The following is a 26,435-nucleotide window of genomic DNA, read 5'->3' on the forward strand; positions in this document are numbered from 1 at the left end:
GCGCTCTGTCTACATTCATGTATGATCTATGGAAATGGAAATAAGAAACGGAGGCAAACTTGTGCCTGTGAATGGCTGACTGAGACGTAACTAGGATTGACCATTTACTCAAGCCTCTTTGCACTGTGCCTGTGCTGTCCCTAAAGGTGAGTGCCACCCCATGAGTAGGGCACTCTCTACTCATGGAATGTCTATAAGGTAGGGTGTTCAGAGCAACACAATACTAGTGTTCATTCTGTGAGTGAGCTTCTGATTCTGCCTGTGCTGATTTCCTGCCCCTCTTGCCCTCTAGAATTTGTAACCCTACTTTCCTCATGCAGGTAGACTAATACAGATAATTTATTGGACCTTTACCTGTATAAATTAGTTTGTTAGCAGTGCTTTTAGTTCTCCCATCGTACATCAAATGTACTCTTTGCTAGGTTTCTGGGAAGTGTACAGTTTTGTTGTAATGAAAGCACTCGCATACCATCTAGTGGTTGAGCACCATATAAAATTGTAACTTAAATACTTAATTGTTAGTTACATGAATCGCAGTACCCACTTCACAACATTGGCCCACTGAACATGGAAATGAAGGTGAGGGAAAGAAGGCTGTGATGAACGCATTTATATTCAATTGAAGCTGAAACTGCAGGGGCCAAGATAAAAGTGGGAGTGTAATTCTAGAGACAAACTGGTAGCATTTGAATTATTTCTTTCCTAGTCCATCCATTCTGTGTGTACATAATTGCCCTGTGATGTGCAGTCTCATATGGGTAGCATCCTTTCCACAAAAGTTTGTTATTGCCATAAGCCCTCCCCCACTCCAGCAGGAACGTAAAGCACAAGGCTTTGCTGCACTCGCTTTCTGCCACAAGGGATGCATGTGATGTGAAGCATTGGTCTGGTCTGCTTTCCTAAGAGCCTGCTGTCTGGTTCTCTGCTGATGGTGCATGCGTCTGTCTTGTGGCATTTGGAAATGCTTTACTGGTAGAACGTTGTATGACGCTCTGCCCACTAAAATCTTCTGTTTCTGTGTCCAAAGAGAAAACATGACCAGTGTTCTATTCCTACATGTGTCTCTGAAATAGTCCTTTTGCAGTTGCTTGAAACAGTGTGCCTTTCTTAGCAAGCTGTATTAGATGAACTGCTTGCGTGAATGCCGCTCCGTCGTGTCTTTGGGATGGAACCTTCCAGCGAAGGGGGGCTTGTCAATGTTGTCTTTTTTTGATTCTGCACCTCACTTTAGCAGGATGAAAGTGTGACCTTCCCGCATGCATTGCATTTGACATTTCAGGGTTCCAGGAGTCTTCAATTCTTTTTTTTTTATTATTTTTTTTTTTACATGACTGCTTTCATCCTGGAGACTGATTTAGTACTGGATTCCCTAATCTAATGTACAGAAATAAAAAAAAGTATTTATCTAGAGATTTGCATTTATTGAGCAACTTGTTTTGGGCAGTTGTCATTGCTGCCTCTTACGAAATTTGCCTTTGTGCGCGGTATGGAGTCCATTGGGTAACATTTGTTTTAACACAGTTTGTTGCTCTTGGCTTTTGTTTTCTAATACAGTTTTTGAAAGACTCTTTTTTCAAGCTAATGTGTTTTGGTCTGGTTGGTTCCATTCTTTCCTCCGCGCCTCGCTTGCTGTATTGCATGTACTTGCATGTCATAGCAATGTGAAACGGTCTGTGGTCTCTAATTATGATCTTTTCCTGTACCTTTCTTTCAAGTGATGATGGCAAAGGAGAAACCCCCGATCAGTGTGGTAGGCGACGTAGGAGGAAGGATCGCTATAATTGTGGTAAGATTCTAAAGATATGACTATGGGGGGGGTTTGTATACAGTTTTATGCGGACTCATTTACAGATATGATGGCAACATTTACCCCAGTGGATGAATGAGAAGGCCTGCATCTCAGAGTGGTGTTTAAGACTGGTCTGGAGGTGGGGTGCCTGGTTAGGCAGCAGAGGTGGAGAGTGGACCTTGGCAGGATTAGTCATAAAGCAGTTCTGAAGAGGAGTGTGGGCAGTGAGTATCCTGGCCCTTTGCATTGCACAATTCATTAGTAGATTCTAGAAAGCAGTTTGAACTGTATTGTTTTATTTGGATTCAACTGTACATCACACATAGGAATTTCTGCAAGTTAGACTGGAGCTCAGTCGGTAGCCACAAGGACGAGCAGTCGGTCTTCAAAATGACAAACCCTGCCGAAATTTAGAGTGTTGGATAAAAGACATTTGTCTGTGGATGTTTGAGTTGCAGTCACAGTTGAGGGTCCCTGCTGTAGTTTTTGTCGACATGCTCATGTGGATTTGCTTATTCCCCGGAACGTCTAGACTTTTTTTTAAAGATACATTGTTTTAATCCCTATGCATATACAGACTGCATTGTTCCATATGCCATATTGGTAAACGTTTTTTTTTTAAAGTCCTCATTTCACCATTGCCATCTGCAAATGAACATTTTGAAACCCATTCTATCCTGGGCGCCCCGGGTTGATGTTCTTGCATTCACCTGGAGCCAACCAGGCTTGCTTCTTTGTCCGAGGCGTGGTGTAATCAAAGGACTTTTGAGACCTCAGACCAGCCTCATGTCTCTCCCCCACACAGTCACAGGTTCCCAAACCTCACTATTTACATTGTGTGCCAATCCCATTTCAAGACGCGCCATACCTAATGCTGCGCGCAGCCAGTTTTCATAACAAGGGGGGCTAGCGTCCTTCCAGAGTTTACAGATCTCTCTGCGCGCAATCAAAATTAAGCTAAAAACCAAAGCCACTTGAGTCTCCATTATTCCCCTTAAAAGGTCTGCGTCGAAACCGAATATTACTCTGACCAAATTAAGGGACACTTTAGCTTTAAAAAATACCCTCCAAAGCCCTCTCCACATTAGCCCAAAAGGGGCCCAGACTAACACATTCCTAAAAGATGTGGATATCATCAGCCGCAGCAAGGCTGCATCTTGGGAACTTAGGGGACGGGGTCATAAACTTCGCTATTATTTTCGGCGTGTAGTACAGCCTATTAATGACATAGAAGTGGTTTTTTTTTTAGTGAGGCTGACCTGACAAACCTATATAAGATTTGGAGGGATATCCCATACAAGCTAGCTGAGACTTCCTCCAACAAGAAGGAATCCCATACTAGATGTATTGGGGTAGATTGTAATTCCTCCACGTCCAGCAAATTTCTGTACCAGAATCTCACCTTTTCCTTCCTGGGGTTAGGTGATTGAAGGGCAAGCTCGATGTCCCAGTTACCCCCAATATTCTCTTTCTCAGCCAGATACCAAGAGCATAATTGCATATACTTACATCTGGAAAAGGAATCCCCAATCTTGACCCTCAGGACCTCCCAAGGGAGGACCCACTCCAATGTCACTAAATTCGACCATACCGTGATCCCTGCTCTCCTGATGGGGAGTGATAGACTATCCCTGAGGCATAGCGGTAGACCAGGGGAGTCCCAGATTGGGGCTAAGTCGGAGAAATATCTTAAACCCCATCTCCAGTTGACTCTGTACCAAACCATAAGAGCTGATTTTAATACCTTGAGCTGGACTTTTTGGTAAAAATTTTGGCGCTCCAAATTTATATAGGAAGCTTGTGTCTCCCCCCTCGAGGTTAGCCATTATAATCTAAATCCGACCCCAGTTGGAATTGTCAGGGCTAAAAAGGAAAGAGCGGATATTTTTTAGCTGGAAAGAAAATGCGTACCACAATACATCTGGGAGAGCTAGGCCTCCTTTTAGCAGCTTTCTCTTTAACTTTTTCCAGGAGAGCCTGGAGTTTTTATTAGCCCAGATGAAACTCCCTATTTTCCCCTGGATTTTCCCCAAGATTTTCTCAGGAAAAAACAGAGGTATGGTACTAAACAGGTATGTCAGTTTGGGCAAGATAACCATCTTAACCAAATTCACCCGGCCATAGATTGTCAGGGGAAGGTTCTGCCACCTGGAAAAAAGATGGTCAATCTCCTTAGCCACTTTCTTCATATTGGTCTGGATGATATCATTTAGGGCTTGAGTTATTGTTATCCACGGGTACTTAAACTCACCACTACGGGCACCTGCCCAATTATCCACCCCCCAGCACATAACCTCCGTTTTAGAATTGTTAATCAGGTAGCCAGAGTACATACCAAATTCGGTCAAGGCGCTCTCAACCCTGGGAAGCACCTCAGCCGGATTACTGGTATAAACCAGTAGATCAGCAGCATACAGGGCTAGTTTACAGCTGTAATCCATAACACTAAAGGGGTGATCAATTCGTCCCTCATAAACGCCTGCGCCAAGCGTTCGATATGAATATCGAACAGTAGGGGAGAGATGCGCGGCGTCAGGAGGCCATTTAAGAGTATAGCTGCAAAAGCGCCCTCATAAGACCCTCTAAGAGTTTCAATAAAGATTGTTCCAAAGCCCATAGCTCTTAATACTTCCCATAGGAAGCCCCAATTGACGCGGTCGAAGGCCTTCGCAGCATCATACGCGGACACTGCCAAGGGTTCCGACCGCGCCAGCGCTAAATCGACACTACCTATTAGTTGCAGGGTTAACTCTTGAATATGTCTGCCGGGGACAAAACCCTTTTGGTCTGAGTTTATAAGTTGTGGTGCCAACTTAGCCAATCTCCCTGCCAAAACACTGGTAAAGATCTTATAATCCGCATTGAGCAGGGAGATCTGCCTATAGGAGTCTGCCTTAAGGGGATCCTTCCCTGGTTTTAATATGAGCACTATTATGGACTCATTCCAAGATGGAGGAGCCCTTCCCTCTGGACTGTATACATAATTAAAGAGTTCACAAAGCCTTGAAACCAAGACCTCCTGAAACACCTTAAATACTTCTCCTGGGATAGCATTTGTCCTTGCCGCTCTATTATTCTTTATTTTCTTAATATGGGACTATTCATCATGTTACGACCTTCCTTTGTCAGACATGGTAAGGCCTTGTTCTCCAGCCATTTTGAGATGTTATCAGGGCTTGGGGAAGCCTCCCCCTCATAACGGTTAGAGAATAGGGAGAGCAAATGCCTCTGCATATCCTCCTGATCGCAAGAAATAGTTCCCTGATCATCTATAATTAAGTTGTTAATATTATCTCTTACCCTATCCGCTTTGTTCTTACGGGCTAAGATTGCTCCAGCCTTTTCCCCATATTCGTAGTTCTCCATACCATGGGCAGCCTATTGCGCCTTAACTTTTAGGTCTAACATCGCCCTATATTCAGAACGATGGCGTTCCAGGTCCCCCAGGCAGGTTGCCTGGATGCCCATTCAATCTAGCAGCTTCTAGAGAAGATATCCTATCCTCCAATTTTTTAAATTTCATTGCCTCCTCCCTATTCTTAGCACAGGTCAGACTATGCATATGCCCCCGTATATGGGCCTTGCATGCATCCCAAACAAACTCTGGCGATGTTGAGCCATTGTTATCAACAAAATATTTCTCAATCGAAGTGCTAAGCGCCGCAACTATATCCTGATCCTGAAGCATTGCCCTTTTCAGGGTCCATCTGTACGCTAAATTATCCCTAGGGCTGCCAATCGCAAGTGTGAATATAATGGGGGCATGGTCTGATAAGACGCTTAGGAGTACATTGATGTCGATTAATGTATCTAAACATGGCCTGTCCATTAGAATGTAATCCAGTCTTGAAGCATGCCCATACTTTTTACTGAAAAAACCCTGGACTGCCCCCCTCTTGGCCCTTCAAGTGTCTATTAGACCTAGTTCGTGGAGCATATTGACCATGGCCCGCCAAAATCTGCCTGTGCCAGAATCCACCTACCAGACTGGTCTGTAGAGGTTGACATTATGCGACCACCTGACCCGGCCTTGATTAATATTGCAACCCCCTTATTATACACTGTCTGCTCAGAGCAGCCAAAGGATCCTACCCATCTAGTTTTTCCAAAAATCTCCTTACTCTCACTGAGTCTTAAGTGAGTCTCCTGGAGGAGAAAAACTTGAGCTGGAGTTTGCTCCAAGTACATCATTACCATCCTACGTCACCGAGGGCACCGAAGCCCATTAACATTCCAGGAGATGCATTTTAACCTTATATTCGCCATAATGTAATCTCTCCCCTTCTTACTTTAGCTAAGCACCCAACGGCCCACTTGCTCAACCAAAAACTAATAAAAAGTAAGGGGAGCTGAGGACTCCATTTTTTATTTTCTTCCACTGCAACCCAACCTGTGACCCCCTTCCCACCCCTCTCCCCCCCCCCCCCCAATCCCCCCCACACACCCCCAAAACCCCCCTGTGTATAGTCTAATTAGTGGAAACAAAACAATAACAAAAAACAATTAACTTATCCTAGGTGGTGGCTGTCTCTTGGAAAACTGCTTTATGACACACATGATGCAACGTTCAATGTACCATATTGAGTCCCATTGTCTCTTAACGAATTGGAACTATGTCCGAGCTGATTGCGTCCCACACCACGCTACCCCCGCTATTGCCTTTCCTAATCTTTTCGATTAGGCTATCAGCTTCCTTCGTCTGGTGTATATTGTACATGTGGTTGTTCCACATTACGCGGAGTATTGCAGGGAATTTTTTCCCCCACTGCAACCCAACCCGTGTCCCCCTTCCTATCCCCCCCCCCCCGCGGACCCCCAAAATCCCCCTGTGTATAGTCTAATTAGTGGAAACAAAACAATAACAAAAAACAATTAACTTATCCTAGGTGGTGGCTGTCTCTTGGCAAGCTGCTTTATGACACACATGATGCAAGGTTCAATGTACCATATTGAGTCCCATTGTCTCTTAACGAATTGGAACTATGTCCAAGCTGATTGCGTCCCCCACCACGCTACCCCGCTATTGCCTTTCCTAATCTTTTCGATTAGGCTATCAGCTTCCTCCGTCTGGTGTATATTGTACATGTGGTTGTTCCACATTACGCAGAGTATTGCAGGGAATTTCAGCTGGGCCCAAGCCGCCAAGGAGTTCAAAGAAGCCAATCTCTTTCCCAGCTCCCATTGCCTTGTAGCAGTTATATGGGACACATCTGAACGAATAGAAAAGGCGTAAGGGCTGGAGAAAGAGGTTGACTTTATAGAGCCAATTTTTAAGGCTGAAGACAAAATCCTTTCTATTATGGCATAAGTAAGAAAGTTCACCAGGATCTTCCTTGGGTGCTCTGTCCCGGGGTTCCTCCTATATGGGTCCTGATGAACCCTCTGAATGTTCCCTAGAAGATCCAAGTCTACATCCAGAGAGTCTTTCAGAAGCGTTGTCTTGAAGAGCGTGACCAGGAATGCCTTAATATCACTCCCTTCAATATCTTCAGGTACGTTCAAGACGCTCGATGTTATCCCTCATCTCTCGGTTCTGCTGTACCAGTTTATCCACCACGGCTGAGGAGGAATCCAAAGCGACCTTGATCTTGGGTAACTCAGCTTCCTGTGTCATTGTCCTTCTGGGCCAGTACCTCGCATGACGCCTGAATCACCACCTGATTTGCCTCTGAGATTGTAAATCTCCTGCCGATGTCCTCCTTCAGACTCAACAAAATGTCCACCAGAGTTCCTGGTTCCGGGTCTGACTGTGGGGCTAGGATTACTGCATCATTAGTCAAAGGGACCTCTCCTTCTAGGAGACTTATAGCAGCATCTCCCAGTTCTTCCTGCTCCCCCAACTCCATACCTTGACTGGCTAAAATGGAAAAGCTATTTGATAACTCCACCGCAGGATGAACAATCACTTGCTGGGGGGACTGAGGGGGCAGAGAGGGCTGGCTTACCTGTGAAGGTTGGGGGCGCTAACTTTAGCAACTCCCGCAGAGGCTACAAGAGAAGCGGTAGATGGAACCGAGCCCCTAGTGGAGGCAGAGGCCATCCTAGTGGCTTTATTGTTACTAATGCCCGAAGTAAGCGAGACCGCAGAGAGATCCCTGTAGTAAGACTTCAGAGATGGAGTGAATTGAATTTAGGTGCTGTGGATGGGCCTCCCTTCACCTTTTTACTGCCCCTTCCCTTCCCTGGGGGGGTATCTACCCCAATTTAACTCTTTCCCTTTTCTGGAAATAGTTTTAATATCAATAACGGGAGGGGAGATTGATGGCTTAATGGAGGCTGGTAAGTGCTGGCAGCCCTGTTTCGTAGTCTAGAAGGGCTAACCCCCACCTTAGGCAAAGGAGCTATCAAATGACAGCCTGAGATACCTAACTCGGAACTAGGGTGTAGGCTTGCTGTACCATGCCCACGTCTCTCCATGCAGGTCTCCAAATATTCACTGGTGGAGCTAACCGCCCCAGACGGGGGGGATCTGTATACCACCTTCAGGCTTTTCCAGGGCTCCGCTATTGTCCGACTACCCCCACTCCTGTGTCCTGATGGACCTTACCCCATTGAGAGCCAAGCTAATTTCAGCATCCGTAACCTCTTTATCTTGACCCCCCCCAACGGGAATACTTCACAGCTGTAGACACTTTACAAGTGCCCGATCTTACCGCACCTCCGTAAAAGAATGCCTACAGCCCACCTGTACCTAGGCCGAGGCTGCGGCGCTGGGTCAGGCGTCTCGGGTTCCTCCTCCACTCTCTTGCAGCGCCGAGCTCCCGGAACCAGGCAGGCCTTGTCAGCGCGCCGTCTCCAGCTCTACAAACCATCCACTCTCTCCCCAGCAAGGAAACTAAAAAGGAGGTTCAGCCCAAGGGCGCGAGCCTTCAAAATATAAACAAAATATTGCAAAGAGAAGGTAGAACAGAATACAATCTATATGCAGCTAAGCCCTCTCGTTAGAGCTCACAGAGTTCAGTCCTCTCCAATAACTATACCATTCACGAGATGGGACCGAGCGAGAGAAAGAAAAAAAAGAAAAAAAACCTGCTCCCCTCGCCACTCACTGCCACCGCTCGCCACTCACTGCCACCGCTCGCCTCTCATGCCGGATTTTGCCTCGGAGGAAGCAGGAAAGCACAGCCTGCACTCTCCACTTACCACCGCTGCCGCTCATACGGGAAATTCCCTCGGGAGAATGCCAAGAAACACCACCAGCCGCTAACCGCCGACAGCCGCTATCGGCTGACCACTTGAGTCAGACGCCATACACAGTGGGAGGTGCTTCATCACGGCCGTTATCTTCCGGCCGTCATGTTCCCCAGGTCCTGAGATGGCTCCATATTGATAAACGTTATGCTTCATTAGATATTCATTTAGTCAACCAGACGGCTAAAAGCCAGTGGATGACCTCTGACCAACAACATTTTATACAATATGCGCCTCACCTCTTAAATGGTTGGGTTGCTGGCAATTTAAAATGCGCATACATTCCACTGGGACTTTGTTTCAGGATTCCTTTATGGCATTGCTGCTTGGTTCCCCCAGCCCCTCTAAAGTTTAAAACAAAACAATAGCCGGGCAGATTGAATCGATACAATAATGCGCAGCCTAGTAAAATAAATTGCTAGGTTGGACAACCATTTGTATTGAATTGATTTTTGTTTCATAAAAGATTTTTTAAGAATTTTTTGGCATCAAAAAATACAACACAACATTTACGGAGATACAAGAATACATTCAATATACTGAAAAGAACATGTCAAACGAAGTACTTAAACAAGAAAATTGTAACAAACAATTAGCATGGACAACTATGCTATGCCTCAGATCGATCAATCGTTAAGGCACCAATCCTGGATACCAACTGAACAAGTGGACTAACAGATTGTAATACTAGCCTACTTGTTACCACCCACACAAGATACACAATAAAGTTTGTCACAAAGTGTTTTGACTAGGAATAACACAGAAACTGCTCACTGATTTACAAGTGTATTAATTGATTCCTATCAAGCCCTAGTTATTTGGTATCTTGGAGGTAAGAACGTCTTACCCGAGATACCAAATATCTTGTGTGGGTGGTAACAAGTAGGCTAGTATTACAATCTGTTAGTCCACTTGTTCAGTTGGTATCCAGGATTGGTGCCTTAACGATTGATCGATCTGAGGCATAGCATAGTTGTCCATGCTAATTGTTTGTTACAATTTTCTTGTTTAAGTACTTCGTTTGACATGTTCTTTTCAGTATATTGAATGTATTCTTGTATCTCCGTAAATGTTGTGTTGTATTTTTTGATGCCAAAAAATTCTTAAAAAATCTTTTATAAAACAAAAATCAATTCAATACAAATGGTATCTGTCTGTTCTATATTGCTTTTTTATGTTACTGTGACTTTCCCTCTGCATTGCTTGCCTTTTGGAGTATTATATTTTGACTCGCATGTTTATATTTCTGGTTATCTGAAAGAAACACATAGTGACTTCTGACCCTGCTCGCAGGCAGGCAGCTCCCCACGCTGCTGCACGGCTCCGCCTGCATTGTTTTTGCCTAATCTTGTATTTCTCCCTGTGCCTAACTTGATTTCTTGCCCAGACTTGTATTTATTCCTCTGTGCCTGATTTCTTGCATAGACTTATTTTTATTCCTCTGAGCCTGTACTTGCTTTCTTGCCCAGACTTGTTTTTATTCCTCTGTGCCTGTACCTGCTTTCTTGCCCAGACTTGCTTTTATTCGTATGTGCCTGTACTTGCTTTCTTGCCCAGACTTGTTTATATTCCTCTGTGCCTGTACCTGCTTTCTTGCCCAGACTTGTTTTTATTCCTCTGTGCCTGTACTTGTTTTCTTGCCTAAACTTGTGTTCGAGGCATGTGGGCTGCTGAATTCATATCTGTGCATAGATCGCCGCCTAGTGTTGGGTCCAGATGATTGCACATTGTTGTCCTGGAAGAGTCTGCGAAGTATCACAAGATAGGTGGCTCCTCCCCTGGACTACAGTGCGCATGGGCATCGACTCCATCCTCAGTTGTTTTTTCCCGCCATTGGGTTCGGATGTCTTTGAATTCCCTCTTGTCGGAATCGATAGAAAACTTTCTTAAGACCAAAAGGTCTTTAGTCTAATACATCGGTATAGTCTTGCGTTCGGTCTTAGTTCTTCCAGCTCGGTTCCGAGCCAGATTCTCTACACCCGCGTGCTATCGGCGCGGAAGGCCCAGTCGACGCTCCAGAACTGTCGACCGTCCATCATGGACCGAAGTTCATTCAAGAGATGTCCCGTCTGCAACTCGAAGTATCCCCACATCGACGTCCACCCGGTGTGCAACAAGTGTCTGTCGCCGGACCACGATGAAGCCAAGTGTATGGCTTGTTCACGCTTCAGGTCCAAGAAGACGCTTAAGCTTCGACGAGCTGCGCGCCAGGAGGCCCAGCATGCTGCACCGGCGCCTGTGGACATCTTCGATGCAGGGGATGTCGAGGACGAATCTATCCAGGACATTACTGAGTCGAACCCCGCATCGGACGTAGACTACGACGCGGATGCAGAGATGTTCGAGGCTGAAGAAGTTGTCGACGAGGTAGGAGACGACAACAGGGCCCTCGGGGCCATGGAGGATAGCTCGGACGAGGAACTTCCATAAACTGACTCTGAGGCCGTGCCAATTCATAAGGCTCAGGTCGAGGGATCGCCTTCGGGCCTTACCCGAGATCTTACTATGGGTTCTACGGCCCCGCCTTCGGGCTCGGCCACGGACATTGCTGTTGAGCCACACCCTGGCAAAACGAAACCAAAAGTGAAACCTACGGTCTCGACTCCATACACCGCGCAGGTGCCGCCCTCGAAACCGAAAGTGCGCATCGCTTTGGTCGGCTCCAAGGCCTCGGAACCCTCGGCGCCGAAGAAGCCGAAGGTTGCTGTCGAGCCAAAGGCTCAAGTCAAGGGCGTCGAGACGAAGTCTGCCGCGCCGAAGACTAAAGTGAAGGTGGTCGAGCCGAGCGCTTCGGCGCCGAAGACGGTCGACGCCGGCAAAGGCCTCAGCGACCCAAAGAAGGCTATCGGCGACCCGAAGAAAGCTCTCGGTGACCCGAAGAAACGGCTGGATGACCCGAAGGTTCTCACGACTCCGCGTCAGCAGGGCAAGGCCAAGGGCACCGCACCCCGAGAGCCGACTCCAGGTGAGGCCTCGAGGGATTCCATTGGACCGGCGCGCCCATCCGCCGCGTTCACCAAGAAGGTGACGGACTCCCTGCAGCGCATCAGGGACAGGACCTCGTCGGTTGGTCCGAAGGATCCTCCGCCTACAAAGCCGGTGGAGAAACCACTTAAGGCGTCCACGCCCATCCATTTCACGCTGCCGCCAAAGACTGCGCCGAAGGCTTTCGCTCCCAAGGCGGTCGCCAGCGTGCCCGAGAAGGTCTCCTCGGTACCGAAGTCGTCAGCGGTGGTCCCCGGCCCACAACCTCGCCGACCTTCAGTGGACGAGCATCAGGAACACTTCATTGACGCCGATACGGGCAGGCTTTCCCTCCACAAGCGGAAAATCGCCCCAGAACGCCCAATGGAGTCCTACAAGATCCCTCTCAAGAAAAAGAAGGACTCTTCTTTCACTCCCGTCTTGGTGGAACCACTTTCCCCACAGACTCATAATGTTTCGCCCACTTACTCTGATGTGGACGCTGGAGAGGGGGATGATGAGGATGAGTACAGTTATCCTGTCTATACAGACCCTGAGGATACCAACGAACCCTGGGCCGCTGGTGGTGACCCTGGTGATCCTCAATCAGGACAAGACCCTCAACTATTTTCTGCAAAAACGTCCCCTACAGAAGACTCTGCAGCTTTCAATGCCCTCATTGAGCGGGCAGCTAACAATCACAACGTACAGCTCCATGCTGACCCTGTGGATGTCGACTTCCTTTTTGATACCTTCTCAGAAAAAACTGTTAAGACTCTGCCTATGCTGAAAGGTGTTTTAAAACATGCTGCCGAGATCTTTAAAGAACCTACCAGGGCGAGGGTGATAAACCCGAGGATTGAGAAAAAATACAAGTCAGCGCCTACTGATCCTACCTACATCAAAGGACAGTTGCCTCTGGACTCCCTTGTCGTCTCGAATGCCCGGAAGAGGGCTAATTCTCAGACTACGGGTGATGCTCCTCCCCCAGACAAAGAATCCAAGGTCTTTGAGGCATCGGGGAAGAGGGTAGCAGCACAGGCAGCCAACATCTGGTGCATTTCTAACACACAAGCGCTTCTGGCGAGGTATGACAGGGCACACTACGACACACTGGAGACCCTGTTGCAGCACCTGCCTGATGAATACAAGGCGGCAGAGATGCTGATTCAGGAAGGGAAGCTGATCTCTAACGCTTCAATTAAGTGCGCTCTGGACGCGGCTGATACCGCTGCCAGGGCTATAAACACTAATGTTATGCTACGGCGACATGCCTGGCTGAGAATCTCTGGATTTAAGCCAGAAATCCAAACCACCATCCTTAACCAAACAGTCAACCCAGATCACCTGTTTGGCCCGGAGGTTGACACCACCCTAGAAAAAATTAAAAAGGACATGGAGACTGCGAAATCCATGGGTGCCTTACAGTCCCAGCAGTTTCGGGGTGGGTCTTTTCGTCGCTCAAGCACTAGAGGCATTTCCAGAGGCCAGCTCTCCCAGTCCACGCAGTACTACAAGGGCAACACTCAGTCCACATACACCAACAAGAGTCGAGGTGGATATCGTGGTAACAGCGCCAAGGGCAGAGGTCGTGGAAACAACAGCTCCAGATCCTCTGCCACCATCAAACAGTGACGTCTTGTCACTGCCCCCCGACCACACAACACCGGTCGGGGGGAGACTCCAGCAGTTCCTGCCGGTCTGGAAGTCCATCACCACAGACAGGTGGGTCAGGAAACTTGTTCAATACGGTTATTGTCTGGAGTTAACGTCCACTCCACCCAACATGCCCCCAAGAAACCGTCCTATGTCGGCCGAGCATTTAGACTTATTGCAGCAGGAAGTCACTGTTATGTTGCAAAAAGGAGCAATAGAGCTCGTGCCTATGCGAGAAAGAGGCACAGGGGTCTACTCCCTGTACTTCTTGATACCAAAAAAGGACGGATCCCTCAGGCCCATCCTGGACCTCAGGCCACTCCACCATTACATCCTGTCGGAGCACTTCCATATGCTGACCCAGCAGCAAGTGCTCCCGTTGCTCAGTCAGGGGGATTTTCCCGCAACTTTAGACCTAAAGGATGCGTACTTTCACATTCCACTGCACCCTTCACACAGGAAGTACCTCCGGTTCACCATACAAAACCAGCACTACCAGTTCAAGGTTTTGCCTTTCGTGTCACCACGGCACCCAGGGTGTTCACAAAGTGCCTGGCGACAGTGGCGGCGCACCTCAGGAGACGGAACATCCACGTCTACCCTTATCTGGACGACTGGCTCATCCAGGCAAAGTCAGCCCAACAGTGTGCCACCCACATGTCCCACACCATTCACCTCCTGCACGATCTGGGATTCTCACTGAATTACCCAAAATCCCACCTCCAGCCCGCCCACATACGGCAGTATCTGGGTGCGACTATAAACACTCTGGCGGCCACAGCACAGCCGAATTCAGTGAGAGTCAGCAGCATTCAATCGCTGATACAAAAATTCAGACCTCAACACTCGCTTCCAGCAAGAGTGTTCATGCAGTTGATAGGCATGATGGCCTCCTGCATCTCCATAGTCCCGCACGCGAGACTACATATGCGCCCGCTTCAGGAGTGCTTAGCACGTCAGTGGACTCAGGCTCACGGGCAGTTGAAAGACCTAGTGTTGGTGAGCGGTCGGGCATACAACTCTCTGCATTGGTGGAATCCTTGAAACCTTTGCAAGGGCCGACCGTTCCAAGAGCCTGTGCCACAACGGACGCCTCTCTCCAGGGATGGGGAGCTCATGTGCTCCATTACACAGTGCAGGGACTATGGACGCAACAGCAACGAAGATGCACATCAATGTTCTCGAACTGATGGCGATCTTCATGGCACTCAAAGCCTTCAAAGTACATCTGTGCAACAAGGTCGTGTTGATCCGGACGGACAACATGACAGCCATGTACTACATTCAGAAGCAGGGAGGAACACACTCTCTGCAGCTGTCTCATCTGGCTCAGAGCATGTGGAAGTGGGCCATTCAGAGGAACATCTTCCACATGGCAGAACACCTCCCGGGCAAGGACAACCAGATGGCGGACCTGCTCAGCAGGCACAGACACCAAATGCACGAGTGGGAGATACATCCATCAGTACTCCAGCCGTACTTTCAGACATGGGGTCATCCAGAAATAGACCTGTTCGCCACAAGGGAGAACGCAAAATGCCAAAGCTTCGCCGCCAGGTTCCCACACCCACAATCGCAGGGCAATGCGATATGGATGAACTGGTCAGGGAAATTTGCGTACGCTTTTCCCCCAGCACCTCTGATACCGCTGGTGGCACGCAAGCTCAGGCAGCACTCGATGACTCTCATCCTGGTTGCTCCAACGTGGGCTCGCCAACCATGGTACACCACGTTTCTAGAACTGTCCGTGGTACCGCATCAGAGGCTACGCCTCACACCCAGCCTTCTGACGCAGAGCCATGGCGACATTCAGCATCCAGATCCGCAACAGCTCGACCTGGCGATCTGGCTCCTGAAGTCTTAGAGTTTGGCTACCTGCACTTGCCTTCTGACTGTATGGACATAATTCGGGAGGCAAGGAAACCCACCACCAGAGCATGCTATGCGGCAAAATGGAAGCGGTTTGTCATTTATTGTGCAGACCACAACATTAACCCGATAGATGCATCTATTCAGAATATCATTTGTTACCTTTTCCATCTGTACAAATGTAATCTGGCCTATGCTTCCATTCGCATACATCTATCTGCGATGGCCGCTTATCTCCAGAACAGGCAGCACCTCTCACTTTTCAGGGTGCCTGCCATTAAGGCCTTTCTAGAAGGACTCAAACGAGTCATTCCTCCGCGGACACCACCAGCTCCGGAGTGGAACCTCAATGTGGTCCTCAGCCGGCTGATGGGTCCTCCCTTTGAACCACTGCATTCCTGCGAGATTCAATTCTTGACGTGGAAAGTGGCTTTCCTCATTGCGATTACATCGCTGCGGCGAGTTAGTGAACTACAAGCACTAACTATCCAAGAGCCATTTATTCAAATTCATTCTAACAGGGTAGTGCTTTGCACTAACCCTAAATTCCTTCCTAAAGTTGTGTCTCAATTCCATATTAACCAAACTATTGAATTGCCTGTTTTCTTCCAAAATCCTGAGTCATTGGCGGAGAGAATGCTTCACACCCTTGACGTCAAGAGGGCCCTGATGTATTACATCGATAGGACCAAGGATTTTAGGAAAACTAAACAACTCTTTGTTGCCTTTGCACCACACCACAAAGGTAACCCCATTTTCAAGGCTGGTATAGCTAGGTGGATTGTTAAATGTATCCAGATCTGCTATCTGAAAGCCAAGCGTACTCTCACCATTCCACCGAGGGCCCACTACACCAGAAAGTTGGGGGCCTCCATGGCATTCCTTGGAAATATTCCTTTGGACTACATATGTAGAGCAGCCACATGGTCTACCACACACACATTTACAAAGCATTATTGTGTTGATGTGCACTCCAAACAGCAGGCAGCTGTAGGGGAGGCTGTTCTCAAAACACTTTTCCAAACTGCTGCAGCTGGCACGGGCGGCCGCCGTTAATGGAGGGACTGCTATGTATTCTATGCACAGATATGAATTCAGCAGCCCACATGCCTCGAACCGAATATGCTACTTACCAGTATGCATCTGTTCTTGGCATGTAGGGCTGCTGACATTCATATCGCCCGCCCTCCTCCCCGACGCCTGTAGCAGCTGCAGAATTCACACATACTTCTAGCATGGTCATCATTCACTTAGCTTCACTCCATCTTGGCCAGAATGGCTAAAACCAATCTGAGGATGGAGTCGATGCCCATGCGCACTGTAGTCCAGGGGTGGAGACACCTATTTCGTGATACTTCGAAGACTCTTCTAGGACAATAATGTACAATCATCCGGACCCAACACTAGGCGGCGATCTATTCACAGATGTGAATGTCCGCAGCCCTACATGCCAAGAACAGATGCATACTGGTAAGTAGCATATTCGTTTTCCTTCCTGTGCCCAGTTCTCCTGCGGGCCCTGCCCATTTTTCCGCCACTGCGTCCCTGTGACCCTGCCCCCTGCAACGCCATTCGCTGCCCCGCTCCCAGCTGCTCCTCCCTCCCACATCCCCTCATATGGAGGCCGAGCAGTGGACGTGCCGTGCAGCGCGCCAAATGCGCGCCTAAGGCAAGCCTGTCTGCGCCCGTCGACGCCTGGACCGCGCCCAGCGCCAGGACCCCTGGACCCCACGAACGCCACGATGCCCGACACCGCTACGATTCCAGAACCCTCCACGCACTCAACACCGGATGATCACACACCTGCTTCCTGGCCGCCCCGAAGCGCACCCACAGAGCTTTCACCTGCTGGAACTGCAGCTTCACAAGCATCCGCCCCACCATGTTGCCGACAAAGAAAGAACCAACCACCTCAGATGCATCCTTCTCAACGCCCGCAAACACGCCGTTGAACTCTGGTACCTACTCGACTCAACCTCCCTGGACGTGGCCTTCCTGACGGACACCTGGCTGAACACCGCCTCGACACCCGACATAGCCATAGCCATCCTGGAAGGCTACAAGATCACCCACAGGGACCGCACCAACAGGAGGAGGAGGAATCGCCATCGTCCACAGAAACACTCACAGAGTCTCGACCAACACCGACGACACCCTCAGCACTGCCGAACACCTGCACTTCAAGATCCACACAGAACCCAACACCACCCTCAAAGGAACCCTCATCTACAGACCCCCGGGACCCCGACCACAGTTCAGCAACTTCATCGCAGACTTCGTCAGCACACATGCCTTCACCTCCACGGACTACATCCTCCTCGGGGACCTGAACTTCCACCTCGAGAACAACAACGACAACAGCTCCACCATCCTGATCGACAACCTAGCCAACCTCGGACTCCGACAACTCGTCACAACACCCACTCACCCACTTCGCCGTTCACACGCTTGACCCCATCTTCTCCGCAAGCCCCCATGTCTCCTTCAACCACACCACCAAACTCCACTGGAGTCCTTTTCACCTTCAAGAAACCCACCACTGCACCCAACAGATGCCTTGCCGCTGCTGCAGCAAAGTCACTGAAGACCAGCTAACCACCACCCTCGCCCAGAGCCCACCCACTGACCCAGACACCGCCACCCGCACCCTCAGAGAGTGGATCAACGACTGCGCCAACACCCTCGCCCGATCAAGAAACCCCCCAACAGTCACACCAACAAGAAAGCCAGCTGGTTCACTAAAGACCTCCGGGCCTCCAAGCAAACCTGCCGAAAGCTGGAGAAGATCTGGCTCCGTGAGTGAACACCGGACAGCCATGCAGCCCATCACCTCATCAGATCTGCCTAAAGGGCCTCCTTCATAGACCGCCTAGACAACAACGTGCACAACAGCAAAGAGCGCTTCAACATTGTGAAGGAACTCTCCAACCCCAGCTCCAACACCAACGACGTCCCACCCTCGCAAGACCTGTGTGACTTGCTGGCCACCTTCTTCCACCGCAAGATCGCAGACATCCACGACCCCTTCAACGCCACGACTGCCCCGACAACCACTGAGACCTCCGCCCCCACAACCACCATCCGCACCAGCCGCCTGCTCTCCTGGACCAACATCAATGACGAAGAAACCATCAAGATCATGAACAGCATCCACACCTTATCTCCATCAGACCAATGCCAACTTCACGTCTTCAACAAAGCCAGCACAGCCATCGCACCACATCTCGGGAAAGTCATCAACACCTCCTTCGAGACTGCAACCTTCCCGGAGAGCTGGAAGCACATCGAGATCAACACCTTACTCAAGAAACCCAAGGCGGACCCCAAGGACCTCAAGAACTTCCGGCTCATCTCCATGCTCTCGTTCCCGGCAAAGGTCATAGAGAAGACCGTCAACAAAACAACATCCTGGACCCTTACCAGTCCGGGGTCCGCAGCAACCACAGCACCGAGACTGCCCTCATGGATGACATCAAGTCCCTGCTGGACAATGGAGAAACAGCAGCCCTCATCCTCTTGGACCTCTCAGCCACCTTCGACACGGTCTGCCACCACACACTACGAACACGCCTCCACAATGCCGGGATTCAAGAGAATGCCCTATACTGCACCACCTCCTTCCTCTCCGGCAGATCAGAGAGCGTCCGCCTTCCCCCCCTTCCGCTCCAAAGCCACCGAGATAATGTGCGGCGTACCCCAGGGCTCATCCCAACTCTGTTTAACATCTACATGGTACCGCTCGCCCATGTCGCCCGTCGGCACGACCACAACATCATCTCCTACGTTGATGACACCCAGCCGATCCTCTCCCTCAACAAGGACCTCCACACCGGACTGGGCAGAAGATTTGGGGGATGCCAGTGGTCTATACACCTCGCCTGACCTTGGCATGGTGTCTCTTCCTGCCGTGGCTACGGAGGAGGGAGCTAGTTATGCAGTGGTATTGCGAAGGGCGGCCATGGCTCTCCACCTTGAACTCCGTACAGTGGCCGTCAGGACTAACCCCCTAACTGAAGCGCTTCAAACTGCGGCAACCTCTTTGGAGCCCTTGCTGCTTTTTAATGATGCACTGTCTGACGTTCTTTTGGGCACTTGGTCCAGGCCCAACATAGGGGCTCCTGTGGACAGGAACGTGTCCCGACGCCATCGCCCGGCGACCCCTTCTTTCTCTCCCAGCACCCCTCCCCTGAGAGCTTGGTTGTCTAAGCCTCTGCATCCCAGAGCGCATTCCCTTCCAAACCTCCGAATAGGCAATCCAAGAAGCTGGAGCAGCTTGGCAAAAAGCTGTTTTCATCTGCCAGCTTAGGGCTGCTGTTGGTGTACACTGCATGCCTCTTGGGCCGTTACTCCCAGTCTGTGTGAGGCACGGTTGCGCCGGTGCTGCCCAACTGTCTGGAGGAGCCCAGATGGTACTTGCCCAAGCTATTGCAGCTTGGAGGGACGCAGCTAAGTTCACCAACCTTTGTGGGCTTGATAACGCTGACTCGCTAGGCAGGGCGATTTCCACGATGGTGGCGCTTCAGCGCCACACCTGGCTAAGAACAACTGGCTTCTCGGGGGATGTCCAGAAAACCTTGATGAACATGCCCTTTGATGGCCTTTGCCTTTTTGGCAAGAAAGCGGATAGTGCGTTGGAGAGCTTTTAAGGACTCACGGGCTACGGCCAAGTCCTTGGGCTACTCGGCCTCCTCCGCGACCTTTCGTGGCCACGGAAGGGGTGCCCCAACACGTTCATTCCAGAGTCACAGGCCGACTCAACAACAACCTCCGCGCGGACGTGGGAACCGCCGTGGCGGTTCTGTAGGCCAACGGACGTGTCAGTCCACCACCGCAGCATCCACTACAAAGCCTTCCCGGTCCGACTTTTCAGGCCTATCAAACGCCAGTGGGCGGGATAATACACCATCATCTCCCTCACTGGCGCAACATCACTTCGGACAGGTGAATGCTGCAAATAGTCCGAAGGGGCTACTCTCTCCCCTTCAAGACTACACCTCCAGCCATGCCACCTCTCCACCTCTCTCCATCCTGGGTCTAGGAATTGAAGAAATTGGAAAAAGCTAGATATTGACTGTCTGAACCTCCATCTCAATAACACCATGCCTGTTACCTTGATAACTCATGTGGATGACGCTGATATCATCCATAACTGGCTGACATCATCGATTGACGCTTGTCTTGCGTAGTCCAACAAAAAATTGGATCACCATCGCCTTCCTGCTCCCTGGTTTTCCGAAAAACTGAAGATAGAAAAAACGCAATGTAAAAATGTAGAAAGACGTTGGAGCACAAATTACGAGCCGGCGCAAAATCCACGTATAAATTAGCTTTAAAAAGCTATCTTTCAATGTGCATTGTTGCACGGCTGAGCATGCTAATCAAACTATTTTACGGTCAAAAAATTACCCTAAAATTTTGTGACCACACCATGTTGGGGGACCATCTTGCGCTTCTTTAGCAGGAACTCTGGGCCCTCTTGGCCAAGGGGACCATCAAGCGCGTTCCTGGGCTAGAAGTAGCTCTTGGTTGTTGTTCCCACTACTTTCTGGTCCCCAAGAAGGACAAGGTCCTGCATCCTATCTTGGACCTCAGGGACGTCAAGGGCTTCCTCCGGAAGGAGAAGTTCAAGATGTTGACGCTAGCTCAGTTCTTGTCTGCTCTCGACCCTGGAAACTGGATGGTAGCGTTGGACTTGCAGGACGCCTATTTCCACATCCCCGTCCTTCCGGGCCACCGGCGTTACCTGCTGTTCACAGTAGGCCACACGCATTTCAGTTTACTGTGCTCCCCTTCGGCCTTACCAGCACCCCTCGGGTGTTCACGAAAGTGATGGCGGTGGTCGCACTTCATCTGCGCAGATCGGGGGTTCCAGCCTTCCCCTATCTCAACGACTGGTTGTTGAAGGCTGGCTCGCCCCAGGCAGTCGTCTCCCACCCCTAGACTACAGCCGACCTCCTACATTTGCTGGGGTTTTCCATCAACGTGCCGAAGTCGCACCTGATTCCCTCTCAGAAACTCCTCTTCATCAGAGTGGTTCTGGACTCAGCGCAGTTTCGGGTTTATCCTCCCGAACGGGATATTCAGGCTATGATTCCGATCTTTAAGCCTCTATCCTGGGTTTCGGTCAAGATGACCCTTCGCCTACTGGGCCTGATGGCCTCCTGCATCCTGCTAGTGGATCATGCCAGAAGGCATAAGAGCTCTGCAGTGGGACCTGAAGTTCCAGTGGGCACAGCATCAGGGCAACCTGTCCGATCACTTCCAGATCTCGAAGGGCACTGCAAGACAACGAATCAGGATTGGGTCAATGGCAGATCCCTCTCCCTTCCCCAACCGGAGCACACAGTGGTGACGGACGCGTCCCTCCTGGGATGGGGCGGCCCCATGGGAGAGGCTGAGATCAGAGGCCTTTGGTCTCCGGTGGAGTCCCGACTCCATATCAACCTTCTGGAGCTTCGGGCGATCCGACTTGCACTGAAGGCATTCCTTCCCTCTGTCATGGGGAGAGTAGTGCAGGTGTCAACAAACTTTACCACTGCCATGTGGTAGTGCAACAAACAGAGTGGGGTGGGGTCGTGGACCCTCTGTCAGGAGGCTCTGCGCCTCTGGACATGGCTGGAACATCAGGGCATTCCATTGGTGGTTCAACACCTGGCAGGTTCTCTGAACGCCAGGGCGAATTAACTCAGCCGCCGGTGCATAATGGATCGCGAATGGCGTCTCTTTCAGCAGTGAGGAGAGCCTTGGTTAGATCTATTCGCTACCGAAGAGAGCATGCAATGACATCAGTTCTGCGCGTTTGAATTTCCAAGGCGGCACTCGCTAGGCGACGCATTTCATCGCAAGTGGAGTTGCGGTCTACTATACGCCTTTCCGCCTATACCACTTCTACCCAGAGTGCTGAAGAAGATCAAGCGCGACCGGGCCCAAGTCATTCTTATGGGTCCAGACTGAGCTTGAAGAGTCTGGTATGCGGAGGCAGGTTTCAATTCCGGGCTAGAGGTGGGGGAGACAGAGCATAAATTCAAATGCTCACTGCTTCGCGCAGCGGATGCACCAGCTGCACGCCAAAGGCAAGCCTGTCTGCGGCCGGATGAGGCCTGGGGCCAGAAACCCTGTTCCAATTTTTAACGGCAGGAGAACTTATTCTCGCAACTCACTACATGCTCTTCGGCCCAAGCCTGGCTCTAACTGCTCACCTCTCATTCTTGATACAGTTTCTTCAAACAGCGACTGTTGTAGCTACACCTTTTCTACATGTCGAAAAGATAATTTGACGCCTCTTGTGGCCAATAAGGATGCTGTTACCTGTGCTGAATTTACTTTTTTCAGTCTTAACTGTAGGTCACTCCCTAAGCATAAGGAAGATATACATGACCTCCCGGTTGATTCTCAAGCTAATGCCATTTTCCTAACGGAGACTTGGCTAAACGAGAGTTCAGGCCGCGATACTGCTTTTGCGCTACCTCCTTACTACACCTTTCTTGGTAAAAAACGTGTAGATAAGAGTGGAGAGGGCATAGTAATAATTTTCAAAACCTCTTGTGTGTAAATGGGAAGACTTGCGCTTCAAGAACTGTGTAGCCGGTCAGTTCAAACTTTTACTCTCCCCTAATTTTACCCTTTCAGGGACCCTAATCTAACGTCCGCTGGGACCAGCAGGGCCATGGGCAGCTGCATTCCCTAATCTCATTGCCCCCTTATTACTGAAAGCCACTAACTTCATGATTTTAGGCGATCTTAATTTACATTTTAATGAAGCTTCTTGCACTACCAGCTCCACTCTTATCTCTTACTTGGCTGCAATTAATGTTTCTCTTCACAATTCAGGCTCTACCCAATTCAGGCTCTACCCAGAAGGCCGGACATTTATTAGACCCCATTTTTTCTAACTTAACCCATGTCTTGTGCCAGATTGCTATTCCTATTCCTTGGTCAAACCATTTTCTGGTGGAATTTAAGGTTAAACATGAAATGCGCCTTAACAATTCCTCTCTCCATCCTGTCTTCCGTTGTCCAACAAAGAATTGGATCACCATCGCCTTCCTGCCCCCTGGTTTTCCGAAAAACTGAAGATAGAAAAAACAAAATGTAAAAATTTAGAAAGACGTTGGAGGACAAATTACAAATCCACGTATAAATTCATTCAATGTGCAATGTTGCGTGGGCTGAGCATGCTAATCACACTATTTTACGGTCACAAAATTACCCTAAAATTTTGTTTAAAGTTGTGAGCCAGAGGTCTTATCAAACTTCTGTCCTATTTCCCAGCTTCCTGTTCTCTCCAAAGTCTTGGAAAAGCATATTAACCTTCAGTAGACGAAGTTTGTTGAGTCATAAAACATTTTGCACCCGTCTCAATCAGGTTTTAGAGCTGGCTTTTCCACGGAATCCACACTTTTGGGAGTCACTGCGATTATCCTCAGATATGTCGACAAAGGAGACACTGTAGCACTTATTTTACTGGACTTGAGTGTTGCGTTCGATACGGTATCCCATATGTCTCTTTTACAAATCCTTCAATCAAGGGGCATTGTCGGCCCAGCACTCAAGTGGTTGTCCAGTTCTTTTGTCTTAACAGGACCTTTCAGGTCTTTTGCTCAATTGCTAGCTCCCAGATTCAGGCTTCCCCGTATGTAGTCCCTGAGGGCTCCATACTCAGTCCATTGCTTTTCAACATCTATGTCAGCCCCTTGGCTACGATAGCGGAGGAAGCAGGGCTGACAGTATATTCTCATGCAGATGACACCCAGCTTATTTTCTCCCTTTCTCCAAAGAGACTTCGATGGGATCATCTCTCCAGCTGGGGCTAAAAAAGATAGCTGACTGGATACAAATTGAAACTGAATGGTCGGAAACAGAACTCCTCCTCTTTGGTGGAAACAAAACTCTCTGGGGCCCCCAGCATTGGCCTCCTCAAATGGGCAATCCCCCCTCCCGTCACAAACGGCTCTTAACCTTGGCGTTATTATTGACAATCAATTGTCCATGAAGCTTCAAGCGGTTAAGGTCGCATCTACCTGTTTTTTTGGGGGGTTTTTGTAGGACTTTATTAGAAGTTGTCAAAAGTACATTACAACCTTGTATGTCCGGAGACCATTTGTCATACATTTAGTAATTCGACTTCGGTGTAACACAGCTCTTCAGCCGACAACCTTCCGGTCCGGCAGCAATAATGGACAATGCACTTAAGACAGTTCGGTAACAATTAACGAAAATTAAACGTCTTACTTTTTATTATTTTTATCTGAACACAACTATAGACTCATTAGGATTGATGAACATTCTAGAAAGATATCAATATATATTTGACCTTTCACATCAGTGGGTTTCCCCGGACCACTGTTCTGTCTCTTCCCTTTGTGGGTAATATAAACTAGCAATCACATGTGTACCTAAACCCCCCCCCCCCATCTCCCCTCAGTATTCTAGCTGAGTCAGCCATCTAGCTCGTCCTCATCTCCAGAGCTATCATCGTCCTCTTCTGGAAGAGGTTCACACAGGTCACCCCGGTAACTGTTCCAGGGTAGCCATATTCTGTTCCATTTGCGAGGGTTAGCTCTTATCTTGTACACCGCTCGCTCGGTTACCATCAGTCTATCCATGTTTCTGCACCATTGTGCCAAAGTCTGTATTTCCGCCGCCCCCCATTTCTGCGCTATATCACGCTTGGCTAACATTAGTCCCACTATTACCCACTGTTGTCCCTGACGTGTCAAATCATTCTTCCCCCCATACATTCAGCGAGCATACTCGCAGGTCCTGAGTGAGCGACACTTCTAGAATTGGGAAATGGTCCGCATAATGCGTCACCAATATTCGTTGATAACCGGACAACCCCAGAGTGTGTGCAGCAGTGTCCCTTCCCCTCCACAACCCCGCAAACAATTTGGATGGTCAGCCCTATGCAGTCTGTATAAGGTAGTTCTGGTATAATATACTCTGTGTAGAATCTTAAATTGTACCAGCCGGAAGCGGGCCGAGATGCCCGCCTCTCGTGGGGATGCTAGTGCGGCGTTCCAGTCTGTCTCATCCATTTCACCCAACTCTTCCTCCCATTTCTCTCTCAGTTTAGTTAGTGGATCAGGTAGGTTATTCAGCAATTTCCGATATGTGAGGGACGTGGCACCCGTTTGCATAAAATCAGTGAGCAAACGGTCCTCCAACGGGGAGGATTCGGGGACCTTTGATCCTGGTTCAATGGCCGCCATCAATGCATGGCGTATCTGTATATATCGGTATGTCTCATTGGGACCTAGGTCATACTGCTGTTGTAGTGGCGAGAAAGGGACCATACCAGTATTTGTCCACAAGTCCCCTACCGTGGTAATCCCTATATTGTCCCATTGGGTGAATCCCTTACTGTGTCTCAGACATCCTAGCTGCTTAGTGTCCCACAAAGGTGTAAGTTTTGTTATCACACCCCCCCCCCCCATTTGAGTCTAGCCTGTGCTCTATGCCAGAGTACCACCGTGTGTTTAGTCGGGCCCATCAGTTTTGTCAGACTTTTATTATCCAGCGGTGCCAATAGGCTGTGTGTGCCTAACTGCGCCCTGTCTGCTAGATAAGCTGGGTCCTCTTGTGGTGCGTGAATCCATTGGTTTATCACCTTGAGTTGCGACGCCCAATAGTACAACTGCATATTCGGTAAGGCTATGCCACCGTCGTACCAGCCTCGATTGAGTTTTATATGTGCCACCCGAGCCGGTCGCTCCCCCCATAGCAGGCCTGTAACTACCGCCGTCACTTTCTGAAAATATGAGGGTGGCACTAGAGTTGGTGTATTTTCTAGAATATATAGGAGATGTGGTAGCGCCATCATTTTAAACAGTGCCGCTCTTCCCAGCAGCGTCAACGGTAGAGTTTTCCAGTGATTCACGTCTGCTTTCAAACGAGTGAGTGGCGGTAACAAGTTTTGATCATAATATATCGATGCGTCTCGGGCTATATGAATTCCCAAATATTT

General features: G+C 49.3%; 1 protein-coding gene across 2 annotated transcripts in view; it reads left to right on the plus strand.

Moving 5' to 3' along the window:
* The window catches only part of PRPSAP1 (phosphoribosyl pyrophosphate synthetase associated protein 1), a 252,270-nt gene that overhangs the window by 206,237 nt on the left and 19,598 nt on the right, over positions 1 to 26,435 (plus strand). For both annotated transcript variants that reach the window (XM_086930696.1, XM_086930697.1), the window contains exon 8: positions 1,716 to 1,786. In XM_086930696.1, the coding sequence (XP_086786822.1) occupies positions 1,716 to 1,786 (71 nt within the window). The remainder of the gene's footprint in view (positions 1 to 1,715; positions 1,787 to 26,435) is intronic.

The sequence above is a fragment of the Lissotriton vulgaris genome, chromosome 7 (genome assembly GCF_964263255.1).
Source record: "Lissotriton vulgaris chromosome 7, aLisVul1.2, whole genome shotgun sequence".
Taxonomy (NCBI): Eukaryota; Metazoa; Chordata; class Amphibia; order Caudata; family Salamandridae; genus Lissotriton; species Lissotriton vulgaris.